The sequence below is a fragment of the Ahaetulla prasina genome, chromosome 1, assembly GCF_028640845.1.
Source record: "Ahaetulla prasina isolate Xishuangbanna chromosome 1, ASM2864084v1, whole genome shotgun sequence".
Lineage (NCBI taxonomy): Eukaryota > Metazoa > Chordata > Lepidosauria > Squamata > Colubridae > Ahaetulla > Ahaetulla prasina.
The window spans coordinates 149,689,895-149,704,655 of record NC_080539.1 but is presented as its reverse complement, the minus strand read 5'-3'; the positions used below and the strand labels follow the sequence as shown (position 1 = coordinate 149,704,655).

The 14,761-nt window shown below is 35.0% G+C and overlaps 1 protein-coding gene across 1 annotated transcript in view; it reads right to left on the bottom strand.

Annotated features, from left to right (window-relative positions):
• Positions 1–4,595: 4,595 nt before the first annotated feature.
• Positions 4,596–14,761, bottom strand: part of DCDC2C (doublecortin domain containing 2C) — a 33,365-nt gene continuing 23,199 nt past the window's right edge. The window contains 5 exon segments of the mRNA XM_058177876.1: positions 4,596–4,604; positions 4,686–4,786; positions 9,019–9,172; positions 10,962–11,010; positions 14,345–14,482. Of these exon segments, the coding sequence (XP_058033859.1) occupies positions 4,596–4,604; positions 4,686–4,786; positions 9,019–9,172; positions 10,962–11,010; positions 14,345–14,482 (451 nt within the window).

Below are 14,761 nucleotides of genomic sequence, written 5' to 3'. Positions count from 1 at the left end.
ATATATTTAACACTGACCTGCAATTGCTCACCTTCTTTTGCCTACAGGAAAAAAGCAGTAAGAATTAACCTTTCCCACTTTTTAGTCTTTAAAGCTAAGAGGTACGTTTGCTACATCTTATCCACATCCATTATAGCTGAGTAAAAGCTTTTTATTTTATTGTAGGTTCTACAATAAACAACATTCTGGGTTACTGTTATTTAAAAAATATCTTGCAATAAAAATGAATAGTACCTAGAGGTGTACTAGAATAGCAGGCTAGATGACGCCTATATATAAGCCGAAACAATCTTGTGTCTTAAGCACTAGTACTCATGTTTTACAGCCCAAAGCAGACATGTAACATCAGTCCTATGGATGGTGCATTGATTGCTGGTTTATTACTGTGTGCTGGTTATAACCTTGAAAATCTCACGTGCTTGGGGCCTGCAACCACTTGCTCCAAACACAGATGGTCCTTGACTTATAATGTTCATTCAGTGATCGTTCAAAGTTGCAATGGCCATTGAAAAAAAAGGTGACTTATGACTAGGTTTTTCACATTTATGACTTATTTCAAACTTATGACCATAGGTTATTTTACGCTTCTGATCTCTGCAGCACCCCCATGGTCATGTGATCAAAATTTGGATGCTTGGCAACTGGCCTCTATTTATGACTATTGCAATGTTCCAAGGTCGTGTGATAGCCTTTTGCCACCATCTGACAAGCAAAGTCAACTGAGGAGTCAGATTCACTTAACAAATATGTTACTAATTTAACAATTGCAATGATTCACTTAATGACTGTGGCAAGAAAGACTGTCTATCCTCCCCTACCTTCCATGATACTTGAGGAAGGTCAGAGAGACAATGGTCAAAATTTCTATGGATAAAATCATTTGGAGGGTAAGCACAATGTTTTCACTCTCCATAAAGAAATTGCTTCTATCCTCAGTGGACAAGTATCTGCCAGGGCTGAATTATGTAGCCTTGTGCACCCATATAAGGAGAGACAAATTGGTCAAAGCAGTGTTGTAATGTTGTGGACCCTATCCCTGGTTCCCTGTGATGTTGCATGCATGTCTCTAATGGCTGAAGTGGGGTGAGGCTATACTATTTTTGACATTGTGATTCAACAGCTTGTCCCAAAAATGCTTTTCCAAAGGGCAATTGGATTGGACCTTCTTGGTTTTTTTCTTTGAAAACGTCTAGCTTCTCATCCAAGAAGCTTCTTCAGTTCTTAGATAAGAAACAAAATGTTTTCAAAAAAAAAAAGAAGAAAGTCCAGCTGCATTTTGGAAAATCACCTTTGGGACAACCTTGACCTGGATGATTCAGAATCTCCATAGATTCAACAGCTTCTTGCGTGTGTGTGTGTGTGTGTGTGTGTGTGTGTAAATCTGCGACTATCTTGAGTAAGGTAGAAATAAAATTGAAATTATACATAATATATACTATATATTTTTATGTTAAACACAGAAAGAAAATTAAATAGAAATCATATGATTGTGCCCACTTGCAACATATGCCTAAACCATTGAACAGTTAATTATTAAGCATATAGATTTCAATACTCCTGAAGCTATGCTACCCTTCAGCTGAGGTGATTGGCAAAATGTCTATGCTGATTTTTTTTCAGCTGTTAATCAGATCAATTATCACCAATAGTTTTGGTTATTTTATGTTCATTTCTCTTTTTAACAAACTAGGAAGCAAGTACTCAAAACAGATCCCATATTAAATATCTAACTTTACTTTCTGGTATTATAAAAAAACAAAAGTCAAACTGACCTGTTCCTCTATATTCTTAGCATCAATTGTCTCATCCTGAACAATCTCAGCTGGAGCCTTGGTAAGATAAATTCTAGTTATATTTGCATAAAAGATGGAAATAAATCAAAGTTTTCCTATATTATCATGAATTAAAGAAAAGTAACTTCTTTTTGCTATTTTTTTAAAAAACCCTTTACACCTTTTGTCCTTTGTTAGCAACCCTGAAGGCCACTTCTTATGAACAGTAAATGCAAATGACAATATCCTAAATGATTTTAGTTACTAAGATTATTTTTTGTTTTAAAATGAAAACAAAACGTTAAGTTATAATCAGGATTTCTTTTTACATATCTAATATTATTCCATATAGTCCCAATGGTGGGACTCATCTCCGGGGGGTTGGGAGGATGAGTCTGCTTATCCAGATGAGATGGAACGGTTGCTTTCATGGTGTGGAGACAATAACTTGGTCCTTAACACCAATAAGACCAAGTTTATAGTGGACTATAGAAGGAATAGATCAGACATCCAGCCCTTGCTTATCAATGGAACCTGAGTGGAGCAAGTGGCCAGTTTTAAGTTTCTGGGTGTTATCATAAAAAGGACCTGACCTGGGGTGCTCACATTGCAGCACTGGTCAAAAGGACACAGCAGAGATTATACTACCTGAGACTTCTCAGGAAACAACAACTGAATGAAAAACTGCTGGTGACCTTCTACCGCTGCACTATAGAGAGTATTTTAACTTACTGCATCTGTGTATGGTTTGCAAATTGCACAGTGACAGATAGGACAGCACTCCAGAGAGTTAACATCATTGCCCAGAGGATCATTGGTTGCCCTCTTCCCCCCTTGGAAAAGCTTTATAGCTCCCGCTGCCTTAAGAAAGTTCAAAACATTCTTAAAGTTCCATCTCATCCTGGGCACCCTTTTTTTTTTGAACTTTTACCATCTGGCAGACGGTACAGGACAATAAAAACAAGGACAAATAGATTGAAAAACAGCTTCTTTCCCAGAGCAGTAACTATATTGAATTCTACTGTATAGTGTAATATTAATATAGTATCAGGGGTTTTCAATTCAATTGTATAGAATGTGAAGGATGTGTATTTTTGTTTTATTTTTGTAGTTTTCTTATGTATGATGTATACTGAAGATGGCATTTAATTTTGTTGTATGAGGTGCAGTGACAATAAAGTAAACTAAACTAAACTATTGCTTAAAACAACAAACAACAAAAACAAAACAAAACAAACCTGTGCTTTCATACTCCCAGGATCTGCATAAATCTCCTCATCCTGGATGATCTCAGCTGGAACCTTGTATAACATAAATTCAGATTTATATAAACAAAAGTAAACAACTTTCATCCTTTTAGAATTACAGAGTAGGAAAAAAGCAGCCAGCTATTTTCCTTTTTGAGGAATATACTGTCTATATAGCAAACCTAAGACTCGCTATTTTCGAGTAACAATATAAACACAAAACCTGTTGCAAATGTCATAATATTTTTTTAACAAACTGATAAAAAAGGATTTATACCTGAGATTTCATTTGAAATAACCGATATCAATTCGAATGCTGTAAAAACAATTAACAAAAAGTAACATTTTCTTTTCTAATTCCAGGATGCAAATACCCTTTCTAATTTTGGACACTGCGCTACAGCTTTGCTTAGAAATAAAGTCTATTTAAGATTTGCATGAACAGAATTCAGTAAAATGAAATTTACCCTATATTATTTTATCACAAATAAGGAAAAAAAGACAAGTAGTGATTTATTTCCATTAAAAGCACTGGAGTTTAAACACCTTGTATTACTCTCCAGTGTTGAAAAACCAGTAAGAAAACTAATACATGTTATTGTAATCCCAAAATACAAATAAATTTCCTTGTTCTGGAAAACCTCAGCTACAGACTTTATTAGAATAAAATCCAGTTATGATTTACATGATCAGAAAAGAACAAAATATAAGCTTTCTGCCATAACTTTATCACAATCAGAAAATAAGTCATGTTCCATTTAGATTTTAAAAACTGATTTCTCTACTTTGTACAAATCAAAAAGCCAGTTCTTACTAATGATTGTGTTTGGTCAGAAAAAAGATTTTTTTAAAAAATTCTCTTCCTTTAATAATGGAATATCAAAATATCAAAATCATTTTTAAAAATGATTATAAAACATATTATATACTGCTGCTTCTTTGAAATATGGGGCACAACCATACCTGGCCAGTAGATGGCAGCAAAAATATGAATACCCCTCTTTGAAGATAGAATAATTACATAGCATCTTTAGACTAGTAAGGAAAGTCATTCATCTGGAAATCATCTTTACTAAACAAGGAATGACTCTGAGTATTTTCTCATTATATAAGTCAGTGTTCAAGAGTCTTGAAGTGGAACTTGGCCGATAGGTACGTAATAAAGCCAAAGCCAGAGATGAATCTACAAAGTCAGAGCCTTCCTAAGATTTTCACATCTGTAGTATTTTATTTCTGAAGATATAGCATAGACTATTTTTGAGTAAACATATTAATACTGGTGGCTGTAGTTTCTCATAATTTATGTTTACTTAAAAAGAACACTCCCTCCCTCAAAAAAATAAAAGTTACATTGTCTGCTACTTAAAATCTGAAATTTGAGTTGACAACAATGTTGGGTTGCTTCCGGTTTGGACCGGTTCTTGTGAACCAGTAATAAAACTGGGGGGAGGCTCTGCCCGCCGACCCCAACATTATCAGGAAACGCGATCCTGCTGCGAACCAGTAATAAGGGTAAGTAGAACCCACCCCCTACTTGGCAAGATGTTAGGTTCTTTACAGAAACACTATGACTTTATTAGTAGTCCTAAAAGAAAAACAAACAAGGGCAATTGGGAATCAAAATTCTAACAAATTCATTCAGAAAAAAAATCTATTTTAAACTGACCTGATCAATGGGTATTTCCACTTTAACATCTTTGTCTTCTTGAATCTCACGAGCCCCTTCAATTTCTGTCGGGGATTTATGAGCTATATAGATACTATGCTCTGAAAATGAATTAATTTAAAAGAAATGTTTATCTTACTCTATGAAACTACTAACATAAACATTGTACACATACATATCTATAAATGAAAACTGCAGTTACATTGTTTTTGCTAAGCGTTATTTGTAGCTATCAGATATTTAAACCTCATTTTTAAGCAACAGTTGTTTAATAATAATAATTAGGGTTAGCATTTTTTACATTAAGACTCATCCTTATTAGTAAATGAGTAATCAAAATGAGATATTATTCAGCTTCAGAAGCATGAACTGATAAATAATAAAAATATTTAAATTCCTAAATGTTTAGCCTTCTGCTACAAGCGGTTCAGCTTTATTTTATATGTGTGGGTTCAATTAGTATTTCAAGGCAAATTGATGCAATATGAGCTGCCTAAAACCAAAATGCACAAAAAAGGAACCACTGTAAGCCTTGAATTTTTGTAACTGTTTTCTAAAAACAAAGAACCAAAATGAGTATAATAAAAAAGCAACAAAAGTACACACATCAGTGAATGTTCATTTGTTCATTGCAATAAGAAGGCTCCTATTAAAAAAATACATACTGTGTTTTAAACCGTTATTAATTTTTCAATATTGCGATTATACAATAATATTAGTATAATACAGTATTTTAGGGGACATCATCTTACACTTTTAAGGAAAAAATACTTCAGCATTATCCACTTTGTTATTCCATTACAGCTACATTTATTTTTGGTGCCTTTAAATCTGAACAGTAATCCTTGCAGTTTTCTTGGCGTTTTTTCAGAAGTGGTTTGCCACTGCCTCTTTTCCAGATCTGAGAGAGATAGGGCCCAAGACTACTCAGCTGAGTTTGTGCCTCAGGTGGGAAGAACTCATGATCTCCCGAATTCTAGCCTGATGCCTTAACCAAACTGGTTCTCTTCATGTGGATCTACTAAGACATAAAGAAAATGAATGGATCAACAATGTCATCTAACGTGTGATGTACCAGTGTGAAAGAGACCCTGTCCTCTTAGTTTCAGTTGTTAGTTGTTATTAGTTGTACCGCTCTTATCTTTGATAACTGCATCCAAATGTTCAGTCCTTCACATCAGTAAATAGGAATGTTAGCCAATTCTCCATGGCAAACTGCTTCATTTCAGTAGCATTTGAAGGTTTTCTAGCATGACCCATACACTTCAGTGTCTGCTGTAACATTTGTGTGGTACTTATGACTTTGATATTTTTCATTCCAAAACAATCAGTTTGTTTTTCTTTATCCATGTTCTTGGAGACTTACTTGTATGTTTGGGATCATTACCTCATGGTTTCCATTTCATTTAGGAGACAAAAGATCTAATATTCTTCTGTGAAATCTTCCAAAACAAACAGAATTCCCTTTCCTTTAAATAGTGGCACATCCAGATTCTGAAGCAGCAAAGTGTCCCTAAACTATGACACTACCATCTCTATGATTGACAAGTGGTATGATATTCTTGTTGTGGAATACCATGCTTGGTTTCTAATAGCCATAACCTCATGTAGCTTGAAAAGTTGTACATTTGTCCAATGTTGTTCATTTGTCCACAGTTGTTCATTGTTCATTTGTCCACAGAACATTGCTTCACAATGGAGAAGTCTGGAGTCATCCAGATATCCAAATATTTTTCTTCCAAACTTGAGATGAGCATTAATGTTCTTTTATGAGCCATGGCTTCTGTCTTGCTATTCTCCCATGAATTTCATGTTTTCTCAGTTTGTTTTCTTTTCTTGATGTTGGCATCCTATAAACTTATTTTAACAAAGGTTAGAGAAGACAACAAGTCTCTGGATCTTGTTCTGGGGTCCTTTGTGACTTTCTGAACAATTTTTTGCTATACTCTTGGAGAGATTTTGACAGGATAGCTGTTCCCTATTGTTCCAAATCTTTTCATTTTAAAACCGTATCTCCGACTATAGATTGGTGGATCCCAAAGCTTCATATAAGATTTTGTCATTTTTCCAGAGAGGCAGATATCAATGTTATTTCTGTGGAGGTCTTCAGAAATTTCTTTTGAGTAGGGCACAATGTGCCACTAAGAAAAATCAAAGTTTGTGTTAAGTAAGATATGTAAAGCTGGATCAAATCAGCTGACAATTTACTGAAGTACTTGTTGTCCTAATTAACTCTTTAACTACATCAACCAAATTAGAAGGAGAGGTATTAACTTTTTCACTCTGACAAATTACATTTCAGATGTATAAAAAAAATGAAACAAATTTGAAATCTTTGGGTGATTTCCCTTTTCATGTGTAATTTTGATAAAAACGGCAGCAGAGATACGTAAAAATCCAGAAAAGAATATTTACTTTTTCACATAATTGTACATTAAGCACAAATAAATAATCATCAGATAGGTTTATTCCAGAGAAGAAATTAGAGCATTTTAAAATACAAACAATTTCAAAATGTATCTGAAATTTTAATGTAATTCATCTTCGAACCTTAAACTGAATATGTCTCATTTATCAACTTCCAGTTCCTAACCTGAATTTTAAAGTAACTGAATATGGGATGTAAGCCATTAACAAGTGAAATTTGGCAATGGGTTTTATGGCCAAATTTCAATGGCAAATGAGAAGGGTCTGAAGGGCTACCAAGATTATGCAAAATATAATGAGAATTTTTTGCTACACAATTCTTAAAGAACGATGATATTACATATTTTGAGAATTAAAGTATAACTACGGTAAATCAACCTTGTAGCTCTAAGCAGTTGCTTAAGCTCCTCAAGAGGTGCCTAAGCTAAATATAAATTTTGAGGCTTTTTCTTTGCACAACTGATTTTAAGGTAAATAATTTAAAGAGGTATGAACAAGAATTAATATTCTTGAAGAGCAAATTCTTTGGCTGAACTTATAGAACTAACTATGAAGTGTTTAAAACGAAACTTACATTTAGAGACATTTTTTTTGCAATTACTGTCACATATAATTTAACCAAAATAGTTTGATGTAAGCCCCAATTATGTTCATTTCTCAAGCACAAGAAGAATATACAATTACAAAGGGCCTTTTCCCACTGCTGTCCATCCATCCCTTCAGAAAGAATATTGTGTGAAAGTTGCTGTTTTCACTGGCACTCCTTATCTTATATCTATTGTCTCTGTTCCTAATCATTGCCGACATTCGACTTCTCTCCAAAGCAGTGTTTCTCAACCTCAGCAATGTTAAAGTATGTGGTCTTCAATTTATTTGTTTATTTATTTATAAATTTTATTGGCCGCCCCTCTTACCATAAGATAACTCTTTTAGTAAGAGTTATACAGAATATATGTACCTTAAAACAAGAATAAATTAAAACCAAGTTTAAAATCAAGGACACGTGGGGAGGGCCAGCGTGGAATGGGGAGAGGTGGAATCTGTTGTTACTCGATCAATCACTAATCAATCAACTATGCTGTTCCCCCATTGGGGCTCCAAGCCAACTGGCAGGGCCAGGTGTTTAGGCTCTTACGAAAGGCCCTTAGGAAAGGATAGGAGGGTTGGGGTCAACCTCAAATTGGAGGGGAGCAAGAAGTTCCAAGGGGCAAAAGTAACAGCAGAGAAGGCCCTCCTCCCGACCCCGCCAGCCAGAATAATCAGGCTGAAGGGACTTGCAGCATACCTCTCTGCCAGCATGAATGGGATGGGTCTGTAAATACCTCAACTTTTGGTGACAGATGATGTTACCCAGTGATTTCATACAGATGTTGAAAAGGAGTAGAGAAAGTATTGAGCCCTGCAGCACATCACAAAATAGCAGCTGAGGGCTGGATTTCTCTGAATCAAGAATTCTTCAGCCAACCATGCTGGCTGAAGGATTCTGGGAGCTGAAATCCACACAGCTTAAAGCTACCGTGGTTGACAAACACTGCTCCTAATGATAACAATAACATTAAGTCCTTGAGAAGAACTAGATAGATGGATAAAAATGCCAAATTTAACCTAAACACCAATTATGTAACCATCCATAATAATGACAATACTCTGGCATTGAGTCTGTAGTAGGTTCCATCCAGCCTGATTATTTTTTAAGGAGCTTTTTGTGACATGAGGAGAAAGGTGACAAAGCTTAATAGATTTTATACATCTTGAAGCTGGAGTAAGGGAAAATATGACTTTAATGCTAGTATAGTGAAGGATGACTTAACTCCCAGATCAAATCTGTGCCACAATTAAGAGCAAGTAGGAAAAGACCCAATGTCATTCTGAAATCTTAGGCACCAGCTACATTATGTCATGTTACCATCATTGGGAGACACAGGTCTAGGAGCCTGCTTTGCTTGACTTGCTTTGTCAGATTTGGCATAATAAATGGAGAGCCTATCTCCTCCTCCTTGTCTTGATACTTCTATGGGAGCCACAATGCGATCTCTTTGCTTAGGCGCTTCTATAGGAGGCTGCAATACAAATCCCAAAATGATGGATTTATTTCTTTGGTGTTCAGAACTCTCTCTCTCTCTCTCCTCTGGAGTGCCAGTGTGGTATAGAGGTTATGGAATGCAAGTGGGAAGACCCAGCATTAGTTCTCTCTTAGGCACAGAGGTCCTGCCTTGGGTACGAAGTGAAGTGGGTGCCACTGGCCAATCACTCTCGCCCTACAAAGGAGAACAAGGGCAAACCACTTCTAAAACCTTGCCAAGAAAATGCAGGACAAGGCAATCACCAAGAGTCAATACTGACTTGAAGGCAAAATAAGTAAAATAAAACAATAAAATAAGTAAAAAGAAGAGTAAAAAGTAAAAAAAGTACAACAAAGAGAAATGGACTGGAAAATGAGAACATATGGCACAGTTCTTTCCTTTGTTAGAAAATATCCATTTTTAATTACCATTTATTCAGCAACTGTTCAAAGGTACAAGAGGCTGAATGACTGTTATGCCCTGTTCTCAAACTTCGGGCTGTTACTGTAGCCCAGAGGTAACATGACCTCCAACCCCTTCTAAGGTGCTGCCACAAAGAAGAGGGGTCAATCTATTCTTCAAAGCACCTGAAGGCAGGACAAGAAATGGATGGAAACTAATCAAGGAGAAAATCAACCTAGAACTAAGGAGAAATTTACTGACAGAACAATTAATCAGTGGAACAATTTGCTCCAGAAATAGCAGGTGCTCCAACACTAGAGATTTTCAAGAAGAGTTTGGCCCAACCATTTGTCTGAAATTGTACAGGGTTTCCTGCTTGAGCAATGGGTTGGACTAGAAGACCTCCAAGGTCCCTTTTCCCTTCCAACTCGGTTATTCTGTTCTGTTTCCCTGCACCCTGCAGCCCCTGCTACCCTGTATTCTGCCAGCACCTAGCTTAATATGGTGATGAGCAGGAAAGCCCAATACCCTGTATTCTGTATGTATGATAAGGAAGCAAGGTAGGATGTTACACCAGCAAACTAAGAGGGGACACAGAGTAAATCCTTAACTCTATATCTACACCCTACTGCGGGGGTCAGCAACCTGCGGCTCTGGAGGCATATGTGGCTCTTTCATTCTTCTACCGTGGCTCCCTGTTGCTCAAAATAGGCGTCACAACTGCCAATGTGCGATACATGCCGGCACACAATTGATTGAGCTTTTTGATCCCCAGTAGGCCAACCATGGATAAATCCAAGAAAAGAAAAGTTTAAGAAGAAAACAGAATGTTTAATTCAACTACATATGCTAGTTTTGTGGTCGCTCAAGAAATAGTCAGGCATGGGGAAGGATTTTGTGGCTCCCAGTGTTTTCTTTTGTTTGGGAAAGGGTCCAAATGGCTCTTTGAGTGTTTAAGGTTGCCAACCCCTGCCCTACTGCCCATGGTGGTCAATTGGTCATATGATGCTGAAGAATTAGTGCTATTAGATTTGGACAAACAGCCAATTTCAAGAATGATACTCTTTCTTGTATAAACTGCACTTATAACAAACTGGTTGCTAGCGAGTTAATATATTTGGCTATCATATTTTTGGGATTTATGAAGATTTTACTTTTTGCATTGCCACAGGGGAAGAATAACATTTCTGCTGTGATGCTAAGATATCATATTTTGTAATAAATGATATGCAAAAATAGTAGTAGTAACTAAAAATCATTTAGATTGAGAGTTTGCTCATATAAATTTAGCTCAACTGCAAGACTTAATGGGGCTCAAGCAGTATTCAGAGTTAATGTTATACATGTGTTGCATATTTCATAGTATTTTAAAACAAATTCTTACCTTTTTCAGAGGGGGCTTTTCTGGAGGTTCTGGTGAATTCAAAAAATTCCTAAAATGTAAAGGACAATTTACCTAAATAATTATTTATAAATGTAACTGTAAATCATATTATTGTAATTATCTTTATTTAATAGAGTAAGAACTACCATTCAGATTCATAAATAACTTTCAGATTCGTTGGTCACAAACTACTGTATTATAATCTCAGTAGTGAATATGATAACATTTTTTTTAAAGAAGTAGAAAGGTGAGAGAATAGAAAATCTTTCAAAGACTTCTTAGGATTTAAGAATTTGCAGTAATATACAATCTTTTATGAGCCTGGGCTAAGGGAAAAAAATCAATAAAGCCAGGATAAAAACTAAATTTGAACAAATTAAATTTAATTAATATAGTGTAATTATTCATCACATAGTCCCGAGACATTTATCAGTAGGTCACACTAAAACTTTCAATATGCTGATATCTTTTGGCAGAATTCTGGAGCTGTACCCTAAACATTTCAATATTAGACATTGTTCACTCCTAATTTAAAGACATGGTCTAGTTTTGGGACCTAAAATTTCTTCCTACATTTTATCTTTCAGGTAAATGAAATTTATTTACCACTAGATACTGTCCTGAAAGCACTTCATTCCCATTTTTCTTTTCTGATGTGAAACAATTCAGACTACTTGCAACCTAAACTGTTACTGTTCAGGATGGGCAGTATATAGAGATAAGGGAATAGAACATTTCAGATACCACAAAGTTCTGAATGAAACAGGCCTATTTCAGAGCTAGATCATTCCCAGGACTTTGCAAACCAGCTCCAGATTGTAGTTTTGCAATTACTTTGAGAAATTGCCAAGTTACCCACAAAACATCATGTTCTAGAGAACTCTGGTAATGTCTGGAAGGGAATGGAACATTCTGGAATGTTCTGAAACTGTTCATTGCTGAATTACTAAGTTTAACACACCCTAATATTGTTATTACACTCCATCCATAACTTTATTTCTGGAATTTCTCTTCATATGGCCTATAGGCACAATTTTCCCTAGATACTTTCTTTGTTACCCTTTATTGTCTTTGTCTCACCTGATTTTTTTAAAGTTTCTTTTAATAAATAAACAAACTGGCATGGTAGGGAGTAAAAATATCATTTGCTAATCTCATGTTTACTTACAGCTCTGTATTTCAGCCCTATAAAAGTTTCACTGAGAATGCAGAAAATATCTTGTTGAATTAGTTCATCTTATTGATATTTTATGTTTGTGCGTCCTAATCTATACCTGAAAAATGCTGAGCCAAACCAATTAAAATATTTTAGGCTGGATATACTTGTAATTTAGTTTTCCTAACAGCTTTCTAACTACCACATTAAGTAACTACAGCCGTATCTCCACCCCTCTTGATTTCAATCCATCAACGTGCACACATTTGTAGACGCTATAAACTAACATTTAAACTTTGTATTTGTTTGGCTATTTTTATCAACTTCATTTTTTTGGGAAAAATATATGATGATACTGAGAAACATGAAAATATTTGTGTAAAAGCAGCTTATAAAGAATTACCCACTTCCCATTTTTTTCCTCAAGTTACAAATGTCACTTGATATTCAAACAGTCGCTTATATAAGCTGCTAATTTCTTAAACAATTTCCATTATTTCACAGTGTTATCTCTATAGTGATGTTAAGGAGGCCCACAGAACAAAACATGCTTGCATACTTTTTATGCAGTTTCAAAACTTAATAGATGGGGCTTTCCTTCCATTTGAAAGTGCATACTGAACATGGTATGTAGTATGGAACAATTTGGGTGAATTTTAGTTTGCTGCAAACATCAAAGATTATGTATTGAAGTGGGGGGCATTCATTGGTGGTTAGATCAGAGCGCTACAATTGCTTTTGAACTTGCTCCCCAAAATGGCCAAAGTGGGAGAAACAAGTGTGAAGAATAATTACAAGACTGTACTGCATGATCTTCACTGAAGCAAAGAAACTCAGTTTGTGTTCATCCTAAATTTACTTTTGCAATGTTCACACTTGGCAAAACAGGTTCTGTAAGGCAATACACTATATAATAACTGTTAACAAAACAAAGAGATCAAGGACTAAGATGCCCTCACCAAGCTCTGGGGAGTTCCTAATGCAGCTCTGTGAATCATAAAGATCATGATAAAGAATAGATGTTTTTGAAGCTGAATCTCCAGCAATGAAATGAACTGAATGCACTGAAAATAGTTAGCTGTGAATCTCTGGATAATTTTGAGTGGATTAGGAAGTATTTTTTTTCCCCCCTCACTAGATCTGAACACATCTGCTTTACTACAGCTTATCAAATCAAGATGACTTGATCTTGATCCTAGAAAGGACGAATCCAGCAGGGATGATTCAATTCCATGAGATAAAAACAGAAGGTTAAAAAAAGAGCGCTATTAGAAATATTACAGAAAAAAATTGATTAAAACAAGCCTAGTTTAGTTTGAATTTCCACATTTTTAAAGACTGTTCAACTCTATTTACAGTACTGTCTCTATTGTTACCTAGTAGAGTCAATCTAGTTTTTTCATGAAGGACAAAGATCGTCTTAAAGACAATAGGAGAACTCCCTGCTACCCACTTAATAGGAATGTATTATTTAGAATATAAGAGTTTTAGAATGGTGTTTTTTGAATTCTCTATAGGGCAGGGGTCTGCAAACTTGGCTCTTTTAAGACTTGCAGACTTCAACTCCCAGAGTTCCTCAGCCAGCTGAGGAACTCTGGGAGTTGAAGTCCACAAGTCTTACAAGAGCCAAGTTTGCAGACCCCTGCCCTATAGGAATCATCTCCAAATCTATACATTATGGAATGTATAAAATTTAAAAAATTGTACATTATGGAATGGCAGGGGAATTATAGTTTGCTTTATAATATTTTACATTATTTAAATAATAAAATCAGTGACTAATATATTAATTAGAAGCATGCCTTCAATAATTAAAAAATAAAGGAACAGCAACAATGAGATAGATATCGTTGTTTTAAAAAATCTTTGAATGTTTTAACTCAATATAATTATATACTAACAATTAAGCTATCATATTATGTATTAAACAAGTACTTTATTATTCCAGCAAACTAATATTAAAGAATTTAATAGAGACAAATGAGTGTATTTAAAAAGCTTTGGGTTAAAGGAAGATTTATACAGTTAAATCTGCGGATCAACTTCATATTTTTCATTTCAGCCAAAAAAAATTTTTTTTTGAAAAAATAACTCTTGAAAAATACATGCAATCCAAATAATCATAAATCTTTATCTTAACTCTAGGAAAAATAAGGTTTTTGGCTCAGATAGAGCTGGTTTTCAGCAACTAGCTACAAAAGGTCAGTTTAGATAAGACCCAGCTTACCGACGAATATTTTCTGGAACCTTAGGATGTTGCCAGTATGGCAAATGCTGAAATCTTTCTTTGCCACATGCAACATAAAATTGGTTATCTTCTAATTCATCAGGTCCATGTATAGGCTGACCATTTAAAGTAAATAATCTACAAAGAAAAAGAAATGAATATGGGTATAAGTATACCCAAATGACATTATAAACTGAAATGTTTATTTTTATATTTTGAATTCTATCTTTGGTCTTCAATTATGTAAAACCAAAACAGAGAGAAGTACTGGTAAACTTGAGGGACCTCCAGATCCAAGAAGGAACAGAATGGAATTATTATAAAAAGAGAATTAAGAAACAATGACTATAAAAATATGTAGAAACAATGACCAAAGTGAAGAGATAATTTTCTGGTTCTAATATTGAGGAAATTGGT